Source organism: Pseudoliparis swirei, chromosome 6, assembly GCF_029220125.1.
Source record: "Pseudoliparis swirei isolate HS2019 ecotype Mariana Trench chromosome 6, NWPU_hadal_v1, whole genome shotgun sequence".
Lineage (NCBI taxonomy): Eukaryota > Metazoa > Chordata > Actinopteri > Perciformes > Liparidae > Pseudoliparis > Pseudoliparis swirei.
The window spans coordinates 23,054,143-23,080,440 of NC_079393.1; the positions used below are offsets into that span (position 1 = coordinate 23,054,143).

Below are 26,298 nucleotides of genomic sequence, written 5' to 3' on the forward strand. Positions count from 1 at the left end.
GTCAGTGCACATGATTACCCGCAAAAGTGCCCAGTGCTTTCCGCGCCACCAGTGGACGCACTCTGGCCTCAGAGTCCACGCTGCTGGCGTCCTGCAACCACTAAGTCACTCTGCTTCGTTAGAGCCTGTGAAGATGACCTTCCTCACGTCCTCAGGCTCACATTACAGCTTCACAGAGTACGACTGCAGGTACGCTATCAGAGCTTTATGGGGGAGGGGGAGGGGGGGGCGTGTTGCTGCACTTGCGATTCCCACTGCTTTGTTACAGAGAGGGTGAGACCGGCAGGTGTTAAACCCCCAAAGTTTCTCACTCACAGGTGACAGCAGTGTGAATGAGAAGAAGTGTTTCACGCAGGATGCAAACAAATTGACATGCATTGCGAATACACTATTTCCTGGGGGGGGGGGGTGGGCGACGACCTTATGGGCCAGGATGGGAGCCATTCAGTCCTAGCCGTTGGTTTCAATGAAGTGGTGGCGCATGATGGACGTGGTGCTCCCTGATTGGACGAATAGATGCCTGCAGGAAGAGAGAGAGATGAATTATTGCTTAAAATTAAGAATTAATATATCTGTAAATCCCTCATGAACCAATCACGAGTGCATTTTTGAGCCGTCTTGAGCTCGGTTTGAATTGAGTTTGCTTGATTGAAATGGAGTGCAGTGAATGTCACGCCTGCATTCAATGATAATCTATGAATTGTTATTGCAGTGAATCTATTGTTTATCTGTGTTCCAGTCTTAAGGCTGGAAAATAAACACAGAGGTATAAATACTGCACGACACATCATCTCCTGTAGACTATCCTGTGCTCCATAGAAATGAGAAATTATATTGAAATCAACAATAGACGGAATTCAAACTTTAAGGCCGATCATTTAAAAATGAATAGAAAAAAGAAAATTATGACTTCATGTCCTTTGAATGGAAAACACGAACATCCAATGTTCTACATATCCAGGCCAAAAAAATGAATTTAATTAAATGTGATAAAGGACAATCGGGGGAGAATGTTCAACTTCATTTACATTCACTTTATATCAGGACACACACACACACACACACACAGCGGTGCCCAGCAGCCTACACAACCCCAAAGCTCATATCCAGCATCCTAATAAACCGCAGAACAGCAGTCAGCCGGAGCAAAAACACCCAACCACATAAATGACCCATGGACGCCACACAAAGCTTGAAAACATGTGAGCTTCAAACACACACACACACACACACACACGCTCGTAAACCCCACCTGCCCTGTGCAGCGGCAGACACCGTCTGTGAGAACATAGGGGTCTCAAATGAAAGACTGAATCTGAATCTCAGAAGCACAAAAGAGGACAAAACGAGACGCGCGCGCTCACACACACACACACACACACACACAGATGATAAAGGTAAATTATTTCCCCCTGTGGTAAAAGCAAAAAAAGAAAAGAAAAGAAAGCTAGGTTTGCGTCTGTGTTTCCAGTGTGTGTGTGTGTGTGTGTGTGTCGCCATGGAAGCATCAGCAGGAGAACTCATTATTGTGGTGCAGGCCAGTCGAGCCAATCACACACGCCTATCAGCGGACATCGCCGGTTGGCGACACACACACACACACACACACACACTATCTGTTGATATCTTCACAATTATGTACCCATCTCCGTTCTCATCTGCCTCTTCCCCTCCTCCTCCCCCTCCTCCTCTTCCTCCTCTCGCCTCAGCCAGATGAAAGCCCGGCTAAGCCACGGAGGTCGTGGCGAGCGGGGCGGCGTCAGCGCCCCCGGTGAACGGCCGCCGCGTGTCCTCTAATCCCACACCGTTTAACGGCCCGGCCCGCACGACGCCCGTTAATCACCGGCTCACATCGCCCATCACCCCAGCAACCGGCGCCGTCCCACTGGTTAGACGGACATGCCCTTCCACCCCCTTCTTCTTCTTTCTTTTCTTTTTTTGTCCTTTCCGACCTTTATGCCGTATTTTTCGTCTCACTTTTTGTCACCGCTTATATGTCCACCCTTTCCTCCCTTCTGGTCTTCAGACATCTTCAACGCTCTTCTGGTCCTCATCAGTGAGGAGCATTAAAGAAGACAAGCGTGGGAGGGATGTACACAGAAACAGACACACGGAGGAAAGTATTGATGCTCCTAAAATACTGCAGAGAGGAAGAAGCATCCTCCAACCTGTATCCCCAAACCGCAGCACATCTGGCACATTGCGTGTGAATGGACCATCATTGGGAGCTAATGAGCGTGACTTGTCCTCAAAGTGGTGTCATTAGAGGACTGAGAAATCCTAGTTGAGTCAATTAAAGCTCAACGACATGACGACGACGAGAACACACAGCACGTCCCAAAGCTTCGCTGAGGAACAGTGGCGAGCGCCGCTGGGAGGAAGTCGGGCCCTTCTTTGAGGAAGTGGTGCGGTTGTAGTGGAACGGCTTCTATGGGTTTAAATCAAAGCAAATCATTGTTGTACAACTCTAAATGAAGAGCGTTAGGATAATACCAAATGTAATGAGCCGTTCGACAGAAAACCAATCTACTTTTGCTATTTTGTAGTTTTAAATGATTTTTCAAGCAAAAGGCCCCCCTCAGTGACCTGTGACACGGCCCTGCAGCAGCAGCATGTGCTCTGCAGCTCTCAGGCATAATAGCAGCCAATAGGAAGGCCCGCTCTCTGACATGATCTGTTATTAGCCAAAGTTGACCATCACAGCTGATTCTCTAAATCCAGAACAAATTACACAACGCTGAAAGCTAATTGGGCATTTTGCCCGACGACGATGCCCAAAACATCCGATCTGAAAGCGTGTGGGAAAGAAAACAAATGAATCATTGAATGTGTTGGTACCTTCATACACATATATTGAGTATTGGTATGTAGACATTCGTCTCCCTGAGCCTTAATTGATCAATTATTTACAATACTTTAGAAATATTTTTGAATTTTAATTTTCTGTTTCTCCTAATTTTTCTGATGCTCAGACAAATGGGACATATTGAATGTCCCCCCTCGGATCCTGGACCCCACCCTGCCACACTGAGCCGGTGACTGACAGGTAGAGCGTGGCCTCGCCCCCCCCTTTGTGGTGAAGCTGCAGGGCAGGAGTCCATGTGTGTGTGTATGTGTGTGTGTGCATGCATTAATGGCTCTATGGTACAATCTGAGCAACCTCCGTGAGAGGCCCTAACAAATGGGAAGAGGGAACAGAGCAGACACATGTATGTAAATACATGTACACCTGAACCGAGAGAACAATGGAGAAGCGAAGAGCAACGCTGCCGTCCGCTGTGTCTCTGCGTCTCGTCACCAGCCCCTGAGCCTCAGGTGTTCTCCACCGGGCTCCTCTTTGATATTCAAACTAACCTTAACTGGCAGCACACGCGTGCTTTATTTTCCACTCGTCTGTCTCCGTCCCTCTGTTCGCCGCAAAAGGTCCATTCTTCTCTTCCAGTTTGAGTCTTTATGAGAAGTCTCCTACAGGGTCCGACACACCATGCAAATCTGTGGCTGCCGCAGCGCCTTTGGTCCCGGTAACTACCCCAAACCGCAATAAATGCCACACAATAAATACACCTCAAAGCACGGAGTACCTTCAGTAACACTGGGATGGAAAACATGATTGTTGAGAGCGTACCGAGGTACAATGTGGGCAAAATACAACTGTGGGAAACAAAATAAGCAGAGTACACGAGGTGCAGAGGTGCACACGCAGTGATTGGCTGCCATGATAGGATGAATAGGCCGGCATAACATATTACCTTCAAGCAAAATCAAAGATTAAATCGTTTGAATGTATCAGGCTGTCAATAATGTGCCACGAGAGCCACTTAGTGAGGTCAGCCTCGACCGCCCGTGTGGAGACTAGTTTATTAAATGGAATATTAAATATTTTATATGAAAGTTACATGAATACAACTCATTGTTAAGATGCTATAAGTGATTGTGTCGTGTGCCTCGTTTACACACCGCTGTGAGGTTAATTTAGTCTATTTAGGCTATTTTAAAATCAGATTATAAAATTCTCTGACATTTTAAATATTCCTAATCAAGGGTCATGTTTATATTCAGTGTATTAATATTACTGAATGTTGGACTCATGGACATGCGGTTCATCAGTGGCTATAATGTGTACACATCAACCTTATTTACTAACGTTTCGACCAATCCGCAGCCAGAGTTTTTAGAAACTACAAGTGATCTGTTTACGTTGCACCAGCGACACATAATAAATGTCTGAGCCAATAAAGACATAAATATTATGAATGTAAATAATTCAGGTCTCGAAAAACACGCAAGCTCAAACTTTTCCACCCATTAATTACAAATGAATATTTCATAAAGGGAAGAAAGACAATGAAACACCGACCCAGTGACCTCGCATAAAATCCATCAGAACCAAGTTCAACCAATCGGCAAGCTGCAGATAATCACGCTGATTTTAATTGGCCAAAATGAGGATAACCTTTACTTCCATTGGCTGTGGGAAATGGGGCAAAATGTGTGTGTGTGTGTGTGTGTGTGTGTGCATCCACCTCGATACGCGCCTACACACACACACACACATGTGCGTGCATGTCTTCTGGCACTGTAGGTGGTATACGGTGAAGAGGTTCAAGGTGAGGCCGTCCAAAGAGTGTGTCTGTGTGTGTGTGTGTGTGTGCCTTGTGTGTACATTGGGGACCGTGGACACCATGGAGGGAGGTCCCCATGTGGGACACTGTGTGCAGGTCACTATGGAATCGGCTGTGATTGACCAGTATTTATGGAAATAAGCCAGATGCAAGGCGGACGAATAGAGACGCCCAGCAGCAGCTGCTCCATCGGCCCGGCGCCGTAGTGCACCGTGCCGTGGTATTAATGATTAATGAATTAATGAAAGTGAGGAACATGAGGCTTCATATTTGTACATAGTTAATTGATGGCAGATGACTATGAGCTGTTTAATGCAGCCGAGACAGTCAGGCTGTGTGCGTGTGTGTGTGTGCGCTCACCTTTCCGATCACAGGAATGTCCAGACCCCCAGGTATCCGCTCCCCAGCGTGCCGTCCCCGATGCAAAGTCTGCCGTCACTACCCCGAGGACCGGCTCACGACCACAGGATGAAAACAGGAAGAACATGAGTTGATGTCAGAGCCTCACGAGGACCGCAGCACATAGCCTTCAGGTATCAAGCTCCTCCTCTTTTATGGAACCAGCTTCCAGCTTCAGTCCTGGAGGCAGACACAGTCCCCTCATGAAGAGTAGACTCAAGACTTTCCTCTTGATAGTCTTATAGTTCGGGCTGAATAAGGTCCACCTGGTCCCGCCCCTAGAGATGCTGCTATAGGCTGATAGGCTGCTGGGGGATGTTTAGGATACACTGAGCACCTCTCTCCTCTTCTCTCTCTCGATGGATGAATTTGTATCTCTCTATTGCACGTTACTAACTCTGCTTCATCTCCGGAGTCCTTTTGACTTCACGTCTATGTCTATGAGACGTCATAGATCCTATCTGCCTGATGGATCATCGAGGTCTGGATCGTGGACTATGACTACTAACAACTATGCCATGGCCCTGTTGAGACTCCGCCCACTCCTCCTCTCTACCTCCATCTGCCTGATGGATCGTGGAGGTCTCGATTGTGGAATATGCCGACTACCAACTATTCATACACTCTGTCATATTCATTGATTGTGTTGTTACCGTATTTGTATTTGTTTATAATGATTCATTCTGGTCACATGACATCTATTGTTCTGTCCATCCTGGAGAGGGATCCTCCTCTGTTGCTCTCCTGAAGGGTTATTTGAGAGTTTTTCCTGATCCGATGTGAGGTTTGGGGACAGGGATGTCTATGTGTACAGATTATAAAGCACTCTGAGACAAATTTGTAATTTGTGAAAATGGGCTATACAAATAAACTGAATTGAATTGAATTGACTCGTTTATTTAGAAGCAAATGTGTTCAACACTACGTAACTATATCACACGTGTGTAACTATATAACACGTGTGTCGTGGTGACAGTGACATGTCTTCACAGTCTCTTTGTCCTGCTAGCTCACCGATGCCGAGGAGGATCTTGTAGACGTGAGCGCTGGAGGAGTGCAGCAGCAGGAGGAAGGAGGAGCTGAAAGGAGGAGGCACAGAATCACAACCAGGAGCCGCTCACCTGAGGACGGACAACGAGAACAACAAGAACACACAACAAGCACGGAGCTCGGAGTGTGTGAGTGAGTGTTGAGTGTGTGAGTGAGTGTTGAGTGAGTGAGTGTGGGAATGTGTATGAGTGAATGAGTGAGTGAGTGTGTGAGTGTGTCAATGAGTGTGTGAGTGTTGAGTGAGTGAGTGTTGAGTGTGTGAGTGAGTGTTGAGTGTGTGAGTGTTGAGTGTGGGAATGTGTGTATGAGTGAATGAGTGTGTGAGTGAGTGAGTGAGTGTCCAGGGTGTTAATAGGTAATCAGTCAGATGAAGACAAGTGTACTCGAGGCTGCAGGGTCACGACCTCTCATATGTGAAACACCAACGCAGCACCAAGCCCACATGGACGCACACACACACACACACACACACACACACACACACACACACACACACACACACACACACACACACACACACCGTTTCAGGTGGGAGGTTGGTCTCTGCAGAGCGAAGGCCAAACTGAAAGGTCAGCAGTATTACCTAAAGGACAGAGAAGTGAGGAGAAGAACGACTCGTACTCTAAACCGCAGATCAGCAATATTACCGAGGACGGGGGGGGTCACACTCAGAATAATTCTGCCACACACCCCTGAAGATTAAAGACGATGAATTATTGAAAACACACACACACACGGCTCATCATAGCGCCGTATCTGACTGCAGGGTTTTCACTTCCCAGAAGTCTTCAGTCCTCCATCTTCCTTCTGCCCTTCACTTTGTTCTGTTGTTTCCAACATGGCCGACCGGCACACACAAACTAACACGAGCTCCCACCGCTCGATTCCTAAATCCCTTCCTCTCGTTCCTCGGCTCCCCTCAGCCCTTCTCTTGATCCTTCTTTCTTCACCCGTCAAACGTGCTTTTAAAACTTTAATGTCTCCAGACCCTGACTTAGCACGCGGCATTAGCAGCCCATGAGATATTCATGACAGTTTTCTTGAATAAAGCACACGGGCAGTGGGCGTGGGCGCCTATAGGCCCGTGTGACTATGAATATGCTATCAGCCTCTCATAAGGTACGGATGGAAGAGGTCACGGGAGATTTAAAATATGTGATTATGGATATTTTAAGGATTACCAAATGTGACCCTTCACCTTCAAATAATAGAGGCTGTCAGAGTCGTGGAGAGACGGACGGCGAGTTCAAGTGCGGACGAAGTTTAGCTCCTCCATGAGTTTGACTTTCCTGAAGCGCCGTGGTTTCAGCTATGCATCGGAGACGTGGCGCATGTTCAGGACCGAAGCTCAACAGAACACAGGACAGTAAGAAGTTCTGATGACATCATGTGAGGAGGTGACCCGATGGTGGTTGACAAAGAGACAAACTGGTTCTGGTCAGCAGAGCCGTCACACACAGCTCAGTGGGCCGCTGGCCCTCCTTCAGTCCTGGAGGGCAGGCGGCTCCTCCCATCAGTGTATGAACGGGTGAATGATGTCATGCGTTACAGGTCCATTACAGGCCCGTGGCGCTGAGATGACGTGTTGACACCAGGAAGTCCAAATAGCATTCAGCCTTTGTTGAGGAGAAGTGGAGCACGACTGTCTTCAACACTCTGTCCCAAGCCACACACACACAAACACACACACACACACACACAGACACACACAGCAGGACACCCAAATTCACTCTCTCACGGCGTCTGCACACACACACACACACACTCAACACGGTCACGCTCACACAGAACGGAGCTCCAACTGATGGATTTCCCAACACATTCCCACACATCCAGACACTTCATCTCCGTCATGTACACACACACACACACACGCTCACACACACACAAACACACATAAGCGGTGGAGGGCCGTGGAGCAGTGGGGCGGCTGTCAGGTGATGTGCGTCAGTCCTCGGATCCTCCGGCTCCCTGGTGAGCGGAAGGAAACTAGGACAGGCCTCCGCAGAGGGCGCACACACACTCACACTCACTCACACACAAGCCCTTGTCCCTCAGGCCATGGCATTGCTGGATATCACACACAGCTACACACACACACACACACACACAGCCTCTACAAGCATGTACGTATGGACGGATGTATGCCAGCATTTTTTAACGTAAACACACACACACACCTGACCTGCCTTCTCTTGGCATACAAACCCCCGAAATTGAAAACGTACAATTAGACACAAACACACACACACACACACTCATAGGGCCAGAGCGGTGCACTCATTAATATCATTTTGACGACAACTGGCTCCCTGGCAACCCCTCTGCCATCGCTCACCCAGCAGCCTCCCCCGCCTGAGGAGCTCGCACGCGGGGAATTAACCTGGGCGGAGCCGGGGGAGGGGAACGAGGGTGCTAATAGGCTGAAATTAATCAACGCCGGCTGATTCGCTGTCTGGGGAATGAATGGCGGGCAGCAGGCGGGCAACACCTCCTGAATACTAATGGCCGATCGGAGAGGGGGGGGGACAGGAAGTGGACCCGCACCTCTCTCGGCTGGTTGTCGGGTACAAAAGGAAATAAGGCGTTAGAATACGTGTGTGTGAGCAGGTTCAGCCGACTGAAGTCCAGAGTGACGCCAGACGCCAGTAAAGACGCAAAACGAGCAAAAGAACATCACGGGGCCAAATGGTGAGCGCCAGAGGGCCGACGGAGTCTGGACAACATCCAGAGACACATCGTGTCTGAGGACAGAGGAATGCAGCCCGGCGTGACTCCTCTCCTCCGGCTGCTTCTGGACGTGGACATATTTGGACGATCTGCGATGCTAGAATAAGACAAGGATGCCTGTTCAACAACAACAACAAACAATAGCAGAGTGAGGCCTTCTCCCCACGAAGCCGGCTACATCTGCTCCGCCGCTCCGCCGGGCCAGAACAGGAGGAGGTTTATCTGTTTTATTGTGTTGTGAAAATCCACACAAACACTGGAGTGGCCCGACGTCGACGAGGGGCTCTGCAAATGAAACAGGAAGTGAATCCCGGTCCCCAGACTTTGGACAAGCCACTTGTGGAAGTGTCAAGTCATAGAAGTTTTGGGAGAGAACAGTTGGACTTCAACGTGCCGATGCTCGACTCCTCGTGACTTGTGGAGAAAACGTCGAGCGCGGCGTGAAACACATTAACGCCAGGAACATGTGTCAGACCTCAGCGTCAGCAGACGCATGTGAGCGAGAGGGTCAGAGTTCAAGGTTTCCCCCGCCGTGACGTAATGGTACGTCCCGGATGAAGTGCTCACTGCAGGCAGCCGCAGTGAAGAAGACAGGAGCGCAGAGAGAGTCTCATTTCACAAACGTTTCTTCTACAAGCTTTTACAAATATTGACAAGATGAGCGAAAAAAATGCTTATCTGCAAATAAAGTAGACGGCGGACTGACCTGAGGAGTGTTGACCCTCCACCTGGACTCTGAGTCACTGTCCACAGCTACACCCTGTAAGGAGAGCGCTCCACCCACAAGGACACAGTTTCAGAAAAACATCCTTTTTGATTCTATTCTGACCGATCAGGTGAACACTGTGAGGGACAAAAAGAAATCAACAGCAACACAACAAATGAGGCAGTGTTAAACACACACACACACACACTCAAAATAACACCGACAACAGCCTCACACTGAGACTAAAGACGAGTCACAGCCTCGACCTCTCCTCCCATCTCTGAGATAAACTGTGTTTACCAACACTAACTCGTATCTGTGTAGAGATCCTTCACACAGCAACCACTCAGAGGGGGCTCTCGTGTGTGTGTGTGTGTGTGTGTGTGTGTGTGTGTGTGCGTGTGAACGCTCTGCTATTCTTTTTGTTCTCTGTCTCTCTTTCCGCGTCCCCCGGTTTGCTCTCGGTAGGCTGTCTTCAGATGGGACTCGGGAGAGGGTGAGAAAGGGAGAGAGAGAGAGCAAGAGAGAGAGAGAGGGAAATGTGGGTGGTAAAAGTGGGTCACAAGCCCGGAGAGGAAGAGAATGAAAGAGGGGGAGATGGGGAGCATCACAAGGGAGGGAGACACAGAGAGAATGACAGTAACTGGGGAGGATGGGGTGAGAGAGACAGAGAGAGAGAGAGGGGGGTTGAATTCCCCTGTTCAGGAGTGGATCAGTCACAGGCCGCTTTCCTTTCATCTGATCTCAGCGGACCACAGAACCTGGGACCCCCCCCCCACACACACACACGCACACACAATAATAGTACACAACACAGGGATGCAAGCAAACACACACTCATCGGCACACACATGCACACAAAACCAACAACAACACACAGAACACATACCGCAGAGGACCCCCCCTGACACCACACATGCCTTTCTGTGGATGTCCACGCTCACAACCCTGCAGGACAAACTTAATAAATCCATTCCCCTGTAGATTCAACAGAAACAAAGAGAGGAATGTAGCAAATGAGATTCAAAAACGGCATACCGACACAAAGGCACGCGCACACACACACACCCACACACACACGTAGACAAACAGATGCATACATCTAGACGCAAACACACACGTCTGAACCCACATGAGAGTCAGTGTAAGTGGGCCCTGCTCCAGACTCCCTGGTGGAGAGAGGATGGACAGATCCCATCATGTGTGTGTTCCTTTGTGTTGAGAGTGTGTGTGCTGCATGCCATCACCACCTCTCCTGGGCTTTCTGCTGCCACCATATTCATCTGCAGCCCTCATAAGGATAATTACACACAAACACACAGCTCATTTTTTTAAATGCCCAGCCTTCCAGCTCCTCTCTTGCCTTGGTCAAGGTCAACAGTAAAGGCTTGCCTAGAAGGCTCGCCTCAAGCCAGAACTGCACTTTGTGTGTGTGTGCGTGTGTGTATACGTGTGCACATCATTTATATGCTTTGTAGACAACAAGCCCGACCAACTCAGAATCCTACCGCTCCGTTGAGGCCACACATCCCCTGCGCCTTCAGACTTGTTGTTTCACTCGTTGCTCACTGCTGCAGAAACAAAGAGGAATTTTCCTATTTCAATAAAATATAAATTAAAAAGTGCATCCACAACTGGCACCAGAAACGTGTGACTCCTTACAAAGTCTAGTCGTCACACATTGAACAGTCAAATCGGGGATTGTGATTATCTGGAAGCTGTGCGTCACATTCAGCCTGACAGGGAAACACAGGGCTGCATGAACGCACGCACACGACCGGGCGAGGCGTCCGCGGCGAAGAGAGCTTGAAGGAAATAGAGAGAGCAATAGAGAGCTAACCTGTCAGGGATACGTCACAGGTAGCGAGGTGCAGGAGCTCATGTGCAGAGGAATCGAGGAGTCAGTGTAAATAAACAAAAAGGGGCTCTTTAATGAGGCAAACGTTTCCAGACAAAAAAACAACAAAGTCCAAAGAGGGGCAGGCAGAGAATCAGGGTTCAGGGCAGGCAGGCAGGGTCGAAGCAGGCAGGGTCAGATACGACAGACGGGACGACGGAAACAAGACAACAATCCAGCAACAGACAAGGGGAAGAGTGGCACAATATATTGGGGGGGAAACAGGTGTACGACATGGAAACAGGTGTATGACATGAGACATTAACGAGACGAGAGTGGCTGAGGACAGGTGCAGGGAATGACACAATCAAGGAGACAGAGGAGACACAGAGAAGACACAGAGTACACACAGAACCTTACATAACCTGTGTGTGTGTGTGTGTGTGTGTGCTATGTTGTGTCATCTCCACTGTTGCGTGGCAGGATGCAAAGATGCTCTTTAAAGAAATTTTAAATGCATTTTTTTTGTCTTTGCAATGAAACAAATCAAGAAGGTTTGCAGCAAGAAAACAAAACTGTTGTATTCTCCAGTGCAGCAACACAAGCTGGCAAAGATGTCTCCGCCCCCCCCCTTACAAAAAAGGGCAGTGCGATAGGAAGGTAACATTGTCAAATTAGAACAATTAATGCTGAAGGCCACCGAGCAACGACCGATGGTTGTTTGATGAGGTGTCGTCACTCGGGGAAACCGTGTCCCTCGTTCATAGAAAGAGAGGAAGAAGGCTACGTGTCATTCTTCTGCACTCTAGTCCCCAATAATAGGCAAACAAGGTCAGTAACACACACACACACACACACACACAGTAAAGATGAACCTATTGATTCTGCTGACTGTGCTGTATACTCTCTGGCCCACGCACACTGAGGTCACATGAACACACACAGAGGTCAAAGCCAAGTGCAGCCCATGTGACACACGCACGCTCACATGGTTTTCTTTCCTCCTGACCTTCATGACCCCGGAGTCAGCAGTTCAGGGAGTCTGCTTGTGTGTGTGTGTGTGTGTGTGTGTGTGTGTGTGCGTGTCAGCCGTCACATGTGAGGAGAGAGTGTTATCACGGACTTCTCCGTGAGGGTAAAAGGCATTTCTGAAAATCAAGTCCACTATTTCCTCACCTCTTGAAAAGTGGCAGGTAGGTGGCAGCTATCGTCACGCATGATGTTCCATACGCGTCGAGACCATGTGAAGGTGAAGAAGTTGTGCAAGAGCCTCGATGTGAGGACATGCAGAATAGTCTGACATCCTTTAAACTGCCACACACACCGGTCCCACGGTAACGGAGGCCTGTGCTCTTCCATTGGCGTTGTCGTTCACACATTTAAAATAGACTGATTTTATTTTTTTAATAAAATGCTGCACGGGGGATCGAAGCGTGGTTCGTGACGGATAAATATTTGGAAACTTAACAGATAAATATTTAAATAAACTTGAAAGGAACAGAAAAAGTGTTGAATTTCAGCGTTTGTTGTTTTTTTCGGGAGAATGTCGCGAATCTCACTTATTTTGAACGCGGTCCATTTTTGTATCGTCCTCAGAGCAGCTCCGGTGCTGCAGGGGCGTCTTAATTAGGGATGGGTATCGTTTGGGTTTTTTCCGATACCGGTGCTAAACCGGTACTTTTAAAACGATACCGGTGCCTAGCGGCCTGACTGAACATTTTTTTTTTTTTAAGCACAATGAGAAACCTCTTTTCTCTTATTCCTGTAGAAGAAAGTATCATATCATGGAGCACTGACAAATAACGGATATCAGACTGTACACAATATATGTATATGTTATATTGTGATATGTATTATCATGATTGTCATGTTAGGGTTAATCCCGTCACTCCTGTCAATGTTGAAGAGAACAACCAACAACCAATCAGAGCTACTGGGTGACACATAAAGTTTTGCTTGACAACGAGAGTTCCACTCTGACAAATGTGGTGAAGTGGCACGGTTTATTCCTCTCCATTATATATTCTCCGTCACTGGTACTAAGCCGACCGGGACGCTTCACATCATCACATAGCAGACTGTCACGCTTAGAAGTCAGGAGCTAAGCTGCTGGCGCTTAATAGAATAGCTTGGGCTTATGGTTATAATGGCTATGGCTACTTTATTGGCCTACTTTTATGAATGCAAGACTTGCAAATCAGTTTCCGGGTACTAATCTAGTCTCAGCTTGCCTCGTCGTCATCGTCTCCGTCGCCCGTCAGGTCCAGTGGTATGCTCTCCAGACTCACATGACATCCACACGGCGCAGCCGCTCTCAAAGTTACATATGGAGACCTGAGAGAGGGGGCGGGGTCGCAGGCGTTCAGAAGTTCACAACAATAGTTTTTCAATTTTCTCGGGGCTCAGGCGGGTTTCGAAGCAATCAAATGTCGTCGGTCAGGTTGGACCGGTTGTGTGGGTTCTGGTATGATATTAGTCTTAATGCGTGTTTAATGGGAGCAGGTCCACACACACACACACACACACACACACACACTGCTCAGGAGACAACATCCAGGAAGAAGAGAGAGAATGTGAGCAGAGGGAGAGAGAGGAGAGGCAGCCGGTGGACCGTGACACTTCAGACATATGGGAGGACCGAGGAGAGATGAGGGGATGAAAAGAGAGTGGGGCAGAGAGACACAGAAGCAGAGGGAGGGGAGCTGTATCCAGCTGTTTGTCCGTCCGAGCCTCGCTGTAATGAGCACATGTTTGGCTCTGTGGAGCGTCGCCAACGCCTCATCTAACTTCTCCAAACTCTAACAAGCCAAAATGCTATTTAGATTTACCTCCTACCGGCGTTGAACCGGACCCAAACAACTAAGCACATAACAGCGTGGCGCTCCCGTTAAATAGACACTTTGACATTTTGAATTATTGCCGTTTATTTTGCCTTCAACAGACACTTGTCAGCATGTGGGGGACATTTGGGCTTTTAAGTTTTCAGCGAAAATGGCCTGGCAGCATTGTTAGTGTCGCTGAGCACATCTTCCCCCCGCAGCCCGCTGTGAGCTGTGGCTGAGTGCGAGGGGAAAGCTTATAAGTCATCTTGGAGATGTACCTGGTGAAAAACACAAAAATGCACACACACACGTATTCCTTGTGATTACAGCTGGAAAAACACTCACCACCATTTGCAACCAAATGCCTCCCGGCACGTTTCTTTTCTGTTTTTTTGCATGAACATTGGACTGAGAAAGTTGAATTGGCTGTGTTGTGGTGCCGCTGTCCTTCAGCAACAGAATGTGTTGTTTTCTGGCAAAAAAACAATTGAAAACTGATTTATTGTTCTTCAATGTTTCAACAGAATTGAAACATATTTACTTTACAGTATTATTTTAAATCTAGGATCAAAATTACTTACATTTTTTTATTTTGCACAAAAAATGTGCCATGCTACTAAAACACCATTTTTTGGATCATGCTGTTAATCCACCTGAGCAACATGATCCATCACCAAGGCCGACACATGATTCCTGAGCCGCGTGGCCTTCATAACTTCTCTAACAGACTCAGGTGAATCCTCCTCACATGTGCTGGCGCCCTATCTGTCGCCCCAGGTACACCACACACATTCACAGCATACAGAATGAAAGGAAAATAAGAAATGTGTGATTTGAATAAGAGCTCAGAGTAAACATGTTCACCGTCCAGCCTCACTGTGCTCAGGTCGGCATTGAGCAGCAGAGCTTCTGCTGGAGCCCAAACACACCGTGACCCTCTGACCCGACAGGCCGCACGGTGCTCCCTGCATCCCGATCATCACTCCGCCTGCTCCCATTTCTTATCGTGAATGTCCTTAAACGTGATATGTGATGTTAAATAGATTTTCACTTTTATTTATTTATCTTCACATTTTATTTCAGGGCCATGATTACAGGATCAATATGGTCCCATGTGATCATTTTGGCCATTATAATTGTATATTATAACCCTAACCCTACATTCAAGGCGTGCATTTCATCCTAAACTTGGGCTGATTGTAATTTGCTGCCAAATGAATGAGTTTAAAATGTTGACCTTTCTTAATACTGTTCCTGCTTATGCTCACTACTGCTGCTCTGATCTAGGAATAAACAAGCAGAAGAAAAAACGGTTGGTTCTGATCCAACATCTCTATCGCTCCCCGAACGTCAGCTAGTATGTGTGTGTGTGTGTGTGTGTCTACTTAAAACGCTTGCCTGTGTACATGAGTGCGTGATGTGTGCGTTGCCTGGCAGACCACATAGACACGGTTATCTCTCGACTATAAAACCATGACGGCGAAGGTGACTCCTTTACTTGTCTCGCTCCCTCTGAAGTGAGGAGCTTGCTCTGCACGCAGGCAGATGTTAAATAACATTTTTATTTTTTAAGTCTTTTAGAAAGTCACCGTCTACCCATCGCGGCGTCGGTGTCGTGACCTCACAATAACATTTTCGTTTTCGTCTGATCATCCTCATTTTCTATTTTAGGAAGCGCCAACAAGTGGCCAACGCTGTCCGTCTAGAGGCAATTAAAATGCTCAGTGAAGTGGGAAGCGGGCAGATGGTCGGGCACAACGCAGCGCAGTCCAGCTTGATGCACAACTGGCGAGGCAGGTTTGTAATCGGCTGAGGGCTGAGGCGCCTTCCACCGCTGGCAGGAAGTCGATGGAGCTACGGGGATACCAACGGCTCAATTTATCTCCTCGATTAAATGTTGCTTTTCACTCTCTCCTCTTTTTTTCTCTCGAGCCCACGTTTTGATTAAAACCCAATTGACGGCCAGCCAACGAATAATGGAGTTGAGCTTTGATGCAGAATGAAGCTGGGAATACGAGAGAGGATCATGAAGTTACGGTCCAGACGACCAGAAGCAGGTTGATGTCGTGAAAGAAAGACGTGGAAGTCGTCAGCTGTTTACAGGCGACAGAGAATTTACTGAACAAAGTGGCCGAGACAAAAAGATGTGAGTGAAATGAACACGGGCAGGGAGGGCTGTCGCTGGTGGGGAAATGTTCTCATGAAGCTACATCTGATGAACAAGGCCTCAACGCACGCCAGGCCTCAGGGTCACGAGGCCACGCTTTGTTGGGACCGCGGCGAGAAATTCTGCCAACAATAACAGCCACTGTCCTCGTTATCTCAGTAATGGAAGTAATCATTGTCTCCGGATCGATGCTTAGTTTATTCTGCCGGGCCGTTTTCATCCGGACGTCTAATCGGACACTTATTGGGACTGGGATGCCAGGTGAATTCAAACTAGTGTGTGCGTGTGTGTGTGTGTGTGTGTGGGGGGGGGGGGGGTAGTCGATCGACCCCGAGGTCTAGATTGGAGGATTACTGCCGTAAACGGTGTTTTCGCAGACATTGATTTTTTTTCCCTTGCAACTGAAAAACGTCCTCGTGTCGGAGTGACGGCCTCTACCCGAGGTGTTCGACTGCAACGGCTCGGGGCATTTTAACACCGGGTCAATCTGCTCTCCAAATGTCACAGGGGTACGCGGAGCAAGTCATGGTTGGACCATGTATGACACATCCAGACTTATGGTTCCCAGCTCCAAAAATACTGGACCCTACATTTTACATAACGCATCTCAAAAGCATCGTCGATTAGAAAACCTCCACTCAAGCATCTCGAAAACATTAAACACATTAAAAAGACTTGTCCTGGGTTTCGTACAGTTTAATCAAACGTACATAAATCCTTGTAATCAAATCCTATTTTAGGTCCATTGTGCCTTCATTAGATATCCGAGAGTACAGATGACAGGAAACACGTGAGGGAAAGATAGGGAAGCACATGCAACACGGAGGTCATCAGCCGAGACACACACGGTGCAGTTCGTGGCCTTGGCCCTGACCCCCAGGTCTCAGGGTCTTCTAGGCCTCGGGGGTCGAATACATCAGGAACTGCTATTGGACAGAGACGGACGCGCGTGGTGCTTTTAGCTGAGGGCAACAGGCTCCACGCTGTGTGAGGCCACGAGGTCAGCGGGTGAGAGAGTGACGCCCACTGAAGGTGCAGCCTTCACGAGGCTGGACGTCAACCAGCCCACAAGGCATGAAGCAGGGGTCTCAAACTCAACCGACCTGGGGGCCGCCGGAGGTGGAGGCTGGGCGAGGCTGGGCCGCATCAAGTATTCCAAATTATCATGATATTATATAACTATGCAACATCAACACGAGACGTGTCTCGGTCAACAGCTGTGTGTCCGGTGGCTGTTGGCTGGACGGCGGAGAGAGGCAGAGCCGACCATCACTTCAACACACTCTGTTTACGCGTCCACTTCAGGGACCGTCTGTAACTTAGTGGATGTCGTGGTCGTGGAAGTTGTTCCTCAAAGTCAGTTTCTGGTGCTTGGTGCACAAAAACAATGTAAGTGTTAAAATCATGCAAGCTCACATATTAACTTCTTTTGAAGAAATATCACACAGGAATTCTTTATGTCATTTATTTATTTGTTTTATCTTTTTTTATCTGTACTAGATTGTTGCAATCTGGTCGATTCACATTTAAAAAGCACTGAAATCAATGATATTAATTTTTACAATAACCATTACAGGCCCATAGAGACGGGAAAACCCAATCCCCCAAAAATAAACATATGGTGTTCTGCACTTTATTTTGTTTCGTGATACTTTTTGATAGTAAAACAATGAATTCAATAGAACACATGTATGATTTGACCCTCCACACTAACTTTGTGGATGTTTAACAGGTGGGGGGGGGGGGGTCAGCTGCTGCCCGCCACACTGGTGCTGCTGGAACAGAAGGTTGCATCTAAACAAGTGAGTCAGCCATGTTGAACAACACCGTGTGTGATATCTGATAAAAGCGAGACGGCAAGTGGTCTGGTGTCACCGAGGCCACCGCAACACCAAATGAGACTCAGTGTTTCATACAACCCCCGATACATGACGACGAATCACAAGGACTTATAAACGACTGTCATCTGGCACCAACAGCTGGGCAGAGTCCTCTCTGATGATCCCAAGATCTACCAACTGGACCGGCACACTCGTGTGTCCAGATCATTGATGTTTCCCAGAGGATGAATTCTAGCTGGTGAGCTCCAGACTTTTCCTCTAGTGCCACCATGAGGACAATCTGTGGTTTAGAGGGAGTGACTGACGCCCGAACCACAATGGGTACAGGCGGGTGATTGGTAATCACTTTGGCGATCCTCTTTTATTAAGGTACAATATTCAATAGCGAGGTGATATTGGAGTGTGATGAGTGCCGGTCAGCCTTTGTGCACGTGGTCCCCGGTGTTAGGACAGTCTTTGCTTCGTGGCGAGAGACGGGAGAAGTTGGCCAACATTTGTCGAATGGGTATGTGGTGACATCAGTATTCCTCAGTCACACGTTGGTCAACATGAACTCGATCCCTTGGTTTTACAGGGTGACCACGTTGGCTTTTCACCTCGACGGTCTTCGTGCCCGCCAAGCTTTCACCTTCAAGTTGAATGTGAAACTGACCCGTCGGCGTGATGCCGTCGAATCGATCTCCCGGATTTCTCTTGGACTCCCACTCACTGCACAGAGTGGGAGTGAAGACGTCCACTGTGCTGGAGTGTGTGTGTGTGTGTGTGTTCTCATTCAGAGTTGCAACACATCAAAGAAGGAAGTCTGATGTGCGCGACTGTGTCGTTGCACTCAGCGTGCAGGAATGACCGGAAAGCACAAACAATAGAGGGGAAGCGTCGCGCTGTTTTTACCCAGAAAGCACGGGGCCATTTTTTGGAAGAAATGACGAGCTGTGTATGTGTGTGTGTGTGTGTTTTGGTTCTTTGTCCTACAATAAAAAATCTATTCTAATCATATTTGTATTGGGATAAAGGATGTAAGGGGTTGATAACATCATCCATTAAAATGGCGTTTATCTGAGAAGTGTTGGTCCCCGAAGCCTTCGCTCACACACCCTTCCGGTTTGGTGGAAGGCGTCATGACGATGGTCTCATTTGAATCCTTTATTCTGCAGCACTGAAGACATATTCCACAAGAACATAAGCAAAAGAAGAGGGAAAAGTCCCCCAAAATAAAAAAAGGTAGCAGAAATGTGTTTTCTCTTCTTTCCTATTCCAGTTGTCGTCTTTATATTCATATTTTGGATGCATCATCTAAAGCTCTGGGATGAAATGTACAACTATCTGCTCTAAACTTATGGAGGTTCATTCTTCATTTTGACCATCACATCTCTGAATCACCATGTTTAGTATTTTCACCCAACTTGGAGAGTTCTGCACTTGAATATTATAGATATTAGTTCCTGAAGACACGATATGCAGGCAAGCTCGCATATTTAGTTATTTTGAATAAATACACATCACACAGGAATTCTTTATTTGTCATTTATTTATTTGTTTTATCTTTTTTTGTCTGCACTAGATTATTGCAATCTGGTTGATTCACATTTAAAAAGCAGTCATTGACCAGACGCACTGAAATCGATGATATTCATTTTTACAATAACCATTATAGGCCCCATAGAGACGGGAAAACCCAATCCCCCAAAAAGAAACATATGTTTTTCTGCACTTTATTTTGTTTGATACTTTTTTTGATAGTAATTACAAAAAAGAAAAGAAAAATATAACAATAATCATAAAAAGGAGAGTTGGGGGGGGGAAGAAAACTCAGGAATATTACGACTGGCAAACAAACAATCACAACACAAGTACCTACTTACGGCGGGAAATGAAAGGTACAAAAATGAAAACAACATAAGCGCATATGGCAGAAAGAAAACTCAAAGAAATTGGCACCTATGAAGTTAAATACAATAAGCAACTGAGGGGACGAGAGAGCGACGCCTTCTTCCTACAATCTAATTTTAAAAACCCGCAAACAAAAAAGGATGTTTTCTTGCTTTTTTTCCCTTTTCTATTTGTTAAAAAAAATAAAATGCCTGACCCGAGGAGTGACGGATGGGGAGGAAAGGAGAAGGGCAGGAGGAAGAAGCTGGTGGGGGGACAGGGGGGGTTGGCAGGGACAATACAAAATACTGCACGTACAATACCTTTTCTCACTCCTCCGTTTCCTTCATCTAACCGCTTCCCTCACCCACTTTTTCCTTTCTTTATTTAATAGCATATCCCATTAATATTCCTTTCCCCCGCTGCTCCTAATGGCCGCGCCCAGTGGCGCGATCGTTAGAGTTTTACATGTGAGTAGCAAATGACACTTTGATTGGCTGTGATGTGGAGACGGGCGTCCCCTGCCGGCTCCGGGTCGGGGGCCTCGGTCTCAGTCGAGAGATCCTGCCGGGCCTCGGTCTCACTGCGCGTGCTGACTCAGTGTGTGGTTCTGCAGGGAGAGAGGGAGAGGGAGAACACGTGAGGACACATGATGGGAGAGATAATGGGCGACGTGAGGGGAGTGCTTTCCACTCGCACCCCCACCCAACACCAGGAACACAAGGCCTCCTCCTTCAGCCTGGCGGAGGACGAGGAGGAGGAGGAGGATGGAGAGGAAGAAAGGACGACGACACCAGACGAGGCAAAGCATCCAGGTGTTGCTGCTGCGCAGATTATGGAGAGGAAGAAGAACGGGAAGAGGAACATTCGGACATTCGCCAAGCATTCAGAAAACTGAGACGCCCACAAGGCGCCTCATCGTCTCATGAAAGCAGCACCTAGCTCTGGTCACCTGCTCTGGTCACCTAGCTCTGGTCACCTGCTCTGGTCACCTGCTCTGGTCACCTGCTCTGGTCACCTAGCTCTGGTCACCTAGCTCTGGTCACCTGCTCTGGTCACCTGCTCTGGTCACCTGCTCTGGTCACCTAGCTCTGGTCACCTGCTCTGGTCACCTGCTGGTCACCCGCTCTGGTCACCTGCTCTGGTCACCTAGCTCTGGTCACCTGCTCTGGTCACCTGCTCTGGTCACCTGCTCTGGTCACCTAGCTCTGGTCACCTGCTCTGGTCACCTGCTCTGGTCACCTGCTCTGGTCACCTAGCTCTGGTCACCTGCTCTGGTCACCTGCTCTGGTCACCTGCTCTGGTCACCTAGCTCTGGTCACCTGCTCTGGTCACCTGTTCTGGTCACCTGCTCTGGTCCGGACTGACCCCTTCCAGCTCGTATCGTTTGTTCTGGTTTCATTTCTCTTCTGTGTGAACCCAGAGCCTCGATTTGTTTATTCAGATCTGTGAAACTCGTTGCGTCTCTTGATATTGCGATTAATATTTTACACGGACCGTCTCCACGGAGACGCCTACACTCACATCTCTCCGAAGGCATCAGCGACTTCACAACAATACATAATCACTATGGAGAAAGAAAGAAAACTTTACAAAAATAATAGAAATAACTAGAGTGGAGGAACTGAGATTTAGGATGGATGTGTACGTGCACATAACGAAGGCAGGCACCACAACGGTCACACTGTACTACACACACCCAACACACAAACACACACACACACTCTGGGGCTGTTCCACATCAGCTACAATGGGGAACTGAACTTGTGATGATCTGGATTTGCTGGTTAGGAACTCGGCTAGGATCACATCTAAAGCTGGGAAGATACCGTCTGTGCACGTGTGTGTGTGTGTGTGTGTGCTCGCTGGAGATGATTGGGAAGATTTCTCTGGGAATTTGTCTGTCTGTCTGTCTCAGTGTGTGTGTGTGTGTGTGTGTGTGTGGAAGAGACATTTCCACATGGATGTTTACCTCCTTTCTCCCCATGAAAGATTCTCTCTCGAAATTCCCTCTGAAATCCTTCCCTATCATACCCTCTTTTTCACACATACAGTACACACTCGCACTTACAGATACACACACACAACACACTCACAATTCCCAGTGAGATCTTCCCAATCAACGCAGTCCCCCACCTTCACCGTCACTAAAAGCAGCTTTCTCAGATTAATCGCTCTCTCTCACAGAAAGGCCCCACTACGGAAAAAAAAAGAGGCGGGAATAGGGGGATGAACAGCACAGAGAGGCGAGGAGGGTGGATGGGGATAGAAATGTGAAGGATTATACGTGGTTTGGGGTTGATAAAACTTATTTTTCATTCTATGGCCCTTATCTTACTGTGCATGTTTTGTTGAGCCCCGTCGTGTGCAAGTGTGTATGTGTGTGTGGGGGGGGGGGGGGGGGGGAGAGAGAGGCTTTAGAGACCAAGCTATCACATCCAGAGGAAAGCAAAGGGTATTAATGTCCTACACAAACACACACACACACACACACACAACTCAGTGACACAGAGGAGAGGGGTTTCAAAGAAATGTGTGAGCAAATGAGAAAATAATAATGAACGGGACAGGGAAAAACAAGTGTTTGTTTCTGTATATGTGTGTGTGTGTGTGTGTGTGTGTGTGTTTGTGTGTGTGTGTGCGTGTGGAGGCCTAGCTATTGAGGAAACATCTCACTGGGAGCCACTGACCCCATTATCACTATGATAAAAACCCATCCTCTCTCTCTCTCTCTCTCTCTCTCTCACCCTATGCTTCCTCCCAGCCTCAGCCTCTCGCTCCAACTGGCTGCATTTCCTCTCATCGCCAGCAGAGGTCAGGCTCATTCCTCTTGATGTGATCGTGTTGAACACAAGAGGAAAGGGCAATATGTCATCCTGTGCATCTGTCCCGTTTCCTGCACATCCGTGTCTGGCTTTTGTCATTGTACCGTTGCCTCATGCGTGACCTCTAACATCGAGGTCACAGGCATTGGAAATGTGAAAGGAGAGGAAGAGGGGCCCAGCAGGAAGAGGACTTCAACAAGGAAAAGGAGAAGAAGGAAGGAAAGGGGTGTGTGTGTGCGTGTGTGTGTGCGTGTGTGTGTGTGTGTGTTTTCCCTCAGGTTCTTTGGGTTCTGCTGCTGCCGTATTGATTTGTAGACGAAGTGAGGGATGGAAAGAAGGGACAGAGGAAGAGGAAGGAGGGATGGAAGGAGGGAGGCCACGGTCACTCCCTGGAGGAGCTTGCAGCGCTGCAGTGGACTGCTGGAAATAGCCCAGAGGAGAAGAGAGAGAGAGAGGGAGAAAAGAGATTGAGATGAGAGAGGAATGTAATGGACGGAAGTGTGACAGTCGGTCATCCTACACACTTCATATGACACACACACACACACACACACACACACACACACACAGACACACACACACCTTCCAGTTACTCCTCTTCATTGACTATGTTGTGGGGTGCTTGGTATTGATTATGGAGCACGGGAATCGATGACAAGTGTGTGTGTTTGTGTGTCACAGTGTGACATCTGCTCTACAGCAGAGTAATTGATATATTCTAGAGAGAAAAAAAATGGGGTGACACGAGGAGGAGGAGAAGGAGGAGTAGACTGTTTCCTTATTAATAGTGTTTACTGTGGTTCTAGGCCGTTGATCAGTGCGGCCAATTCTCAGGAAAAGCTGCATTTAATTACACTGCACACCTGCAGAAGTTTCACAATAAAAGCTTTCCAGCTCAGCAAAGGCGATAATTTCCCTGGACCTCCTGGACGTGTTTTAATGTGAAACAGGAGAAGTAAGTGGGGAGGAATTTTGCATTAAGAGCAAACAACGAGCAAAAGTGACGCGCAGACCAACGTCTCTCTCCACCTGAGGGAAGAGTACGAGCTTGATGTCACTGCATGCCGTATCGTATGAGGCTGCAGCCTTTGGTTGTTTACGTTTTGATGCTTTATCATTTCCTTTTCCGTGAGAACAGTTCAGGCTAGTCGTTGTTTTTGTAAAAGAAACTCCTGAACGGCCTAAATGAATTAAATATGAACGGGAACCCAGGTTTGGACTTTATTCCACCGTATTTCGACAGCTCTTTTTATAGCAGAGGGTGTGTGTGCTGTAGTAGAACAGCCCGTCTTCCAGGCCAGACCAGTCAATACAGAGGCCTGTCATTGTTTTTCCTAAACTGCTTAGAGGGAGCGAGGCTAAAGCCTGCAGAGCCCCGGGCTCAGGGGAAATATGGCCCTGTCGCATAACCCACGCACAAAACCGGCAGACGCGCACACACACACACACACACACACTCGCAGCTAAGGGCACATGGATGCACACACAATGGCAATAAAGAATTTGCTTAGACAAGAATACACAATAGTAAACACCCGGTTTATGTAGCATGTGTTCATGTAACATGTGATCATGTAACATGTGATCATGTATCATGTGTTCATGTAGCATGTGTTCATGTAGCATGTGCTCATGTAACATGTGCTCATGTAACATGTGCTCATGTAGCATGTGCTCATGTAGCATGTGATCATGTAGCATGTGCTCATGTAGCATGTGATCATGTATCATGTGTTCATGTAGCATGTGTTCATGTAACATGTGCTCATGTAACATGTGCTCATGTAACATGTGCTCATGTAACATGTGCTCATGTAGCATGTGCTCATGTAGCATGTGATCATGTAGCATGTGATCATGTAGCATGTGATCATGTAGCATGTGCTCATGTAACATGTGATCATGTAGCATGTGTTCATGTAGCATGTGTTCATGTAGCATGTGATCATGTAGCATGTGATCATGTAGCATGTGATCATGTAGCATGTGATCATGTAGCATGTGATCATGTAGCATGTGCTCATGTAGCATGTGCTCATGTAACATGTGCTCATGTAACATGTGCTCATGTAACATGTGATCATGTAACATGTGATCATGTAACATGTGTTCATGTAACATGTGCTCATGTAACATGTGTTCATGTAACATGTGTTCATGTAACATGTGATCATGTAACATGTGATCATGTAACATGCGCTCATGTAACATGCGCTCATGTAACATGCGATCATGTAACATGCGATCATGTAACATGCGATCATGTAGCATGCGCTCATGTAGCATGCGCTCATGTAACATGCGCTCATGTAACATGCGCTCATGTAACATGCGCTCATGTAACATGTGATCATGTAACATGTGATCATGTAGCATGTGATCATGTAACATGTGATCATGTAGCATGTGATCATGTAACATGTGATCATGTAGCATGTGATCATGTAGCATGTGATCATGTAACATGTGATCATGTAGCATGTGATCATGTAGCATGTGCTCATGTAGCATGTGCTCATGTAACATGTGATCATGTAGCATGTGATCATGTAACATGTGATCATGTAGCATGTGCTCATGTAACATGTGTTCATGTAGCATGTGTTCATGTAACATGTGATCATGTAACATGTGATCATGTGATCATGTAACATGTGATCATGTAACATGTGCTCATGTAACATGTGATCATGTAGCATGTGTTCATGTAGCATGTGTTCATGTAACATGTGTTCATGTAGCATGTGTTCATGTAACATGTGTTCATGTAGCATGTGTTCATGTAGCATGTGTTCATGTAACATGTGTTCATGTAGCATGTGCTCATGTAGCATGTGTTCATGTAACATGTGTTCATGTAACATGTGATCATGTAGCATGTGATCATGTAGCATGTGATCATGTAACATGTGTTCATGTAACATGTGTTCATGTAACATGTGTTCATGTAACATGTGATCATGTAACATGTGATCATGTAACATGTGATCATGTAACATGTGTTCATGTAACATGTGTTCATGTAACATGTGCTCATGTAACATGTGCTCATGTAACATGTGATCATGTAACATGTGATCATGTAACATGTGCTCATGTAACATGTGCTCATGTAACATGTGTTCATGTAACATGTGATCATGTAACATGTGATCATGTAGCATGTGATCATGTAACATGTGCTCATGTAACATGTGATCATGTAACATGTGTTCATGTTAACATGTGAACATGTGTTCACGTTAACATGTGTACGTGTGTTCATGTTAACATGTGTACATGTAACATGTGATCATGTAACATGTGTTCATGTAACATGTGATCATGTAACATGTGTTCATGTGAACATGTGTTCATGTTAACATGTGAACATGTGAACGTGTGTTCATGTTAACATGTACGTGTGTTCACGTTAACATGTGTACATGTA

The 26,298-nt window shown here is 47.2% G+C and overlaps 1 protein-coding gene across 2 annotated transcripts in view; it reads right to left on the reverse strand.

The window, feature by feature from the left end:
- Positions 1-19,684: 19,684 nt before the first annotated feature.
- The window catches only part of znf423 (zinc finger protein 423), a 128,569-nt gene continuing 121,955 nt past the window's right edge, over positions 19,685-26,298 (reverse strand). For both annotated transcript variants that reach the window (XM_056417068.1, XM_056417066.1), the window contains exon 21: positions 19,685-20,653. In XM_056417068.1, the coding sequence (XP_056273043.1) occupies positions 20,624-20,653 (30 nt within the window). In that variant the 3' untranslated portion in view covers positions 19,685-20,623. The remainder of the gene's footprint in view (positions 20,654-26,298) is intronic.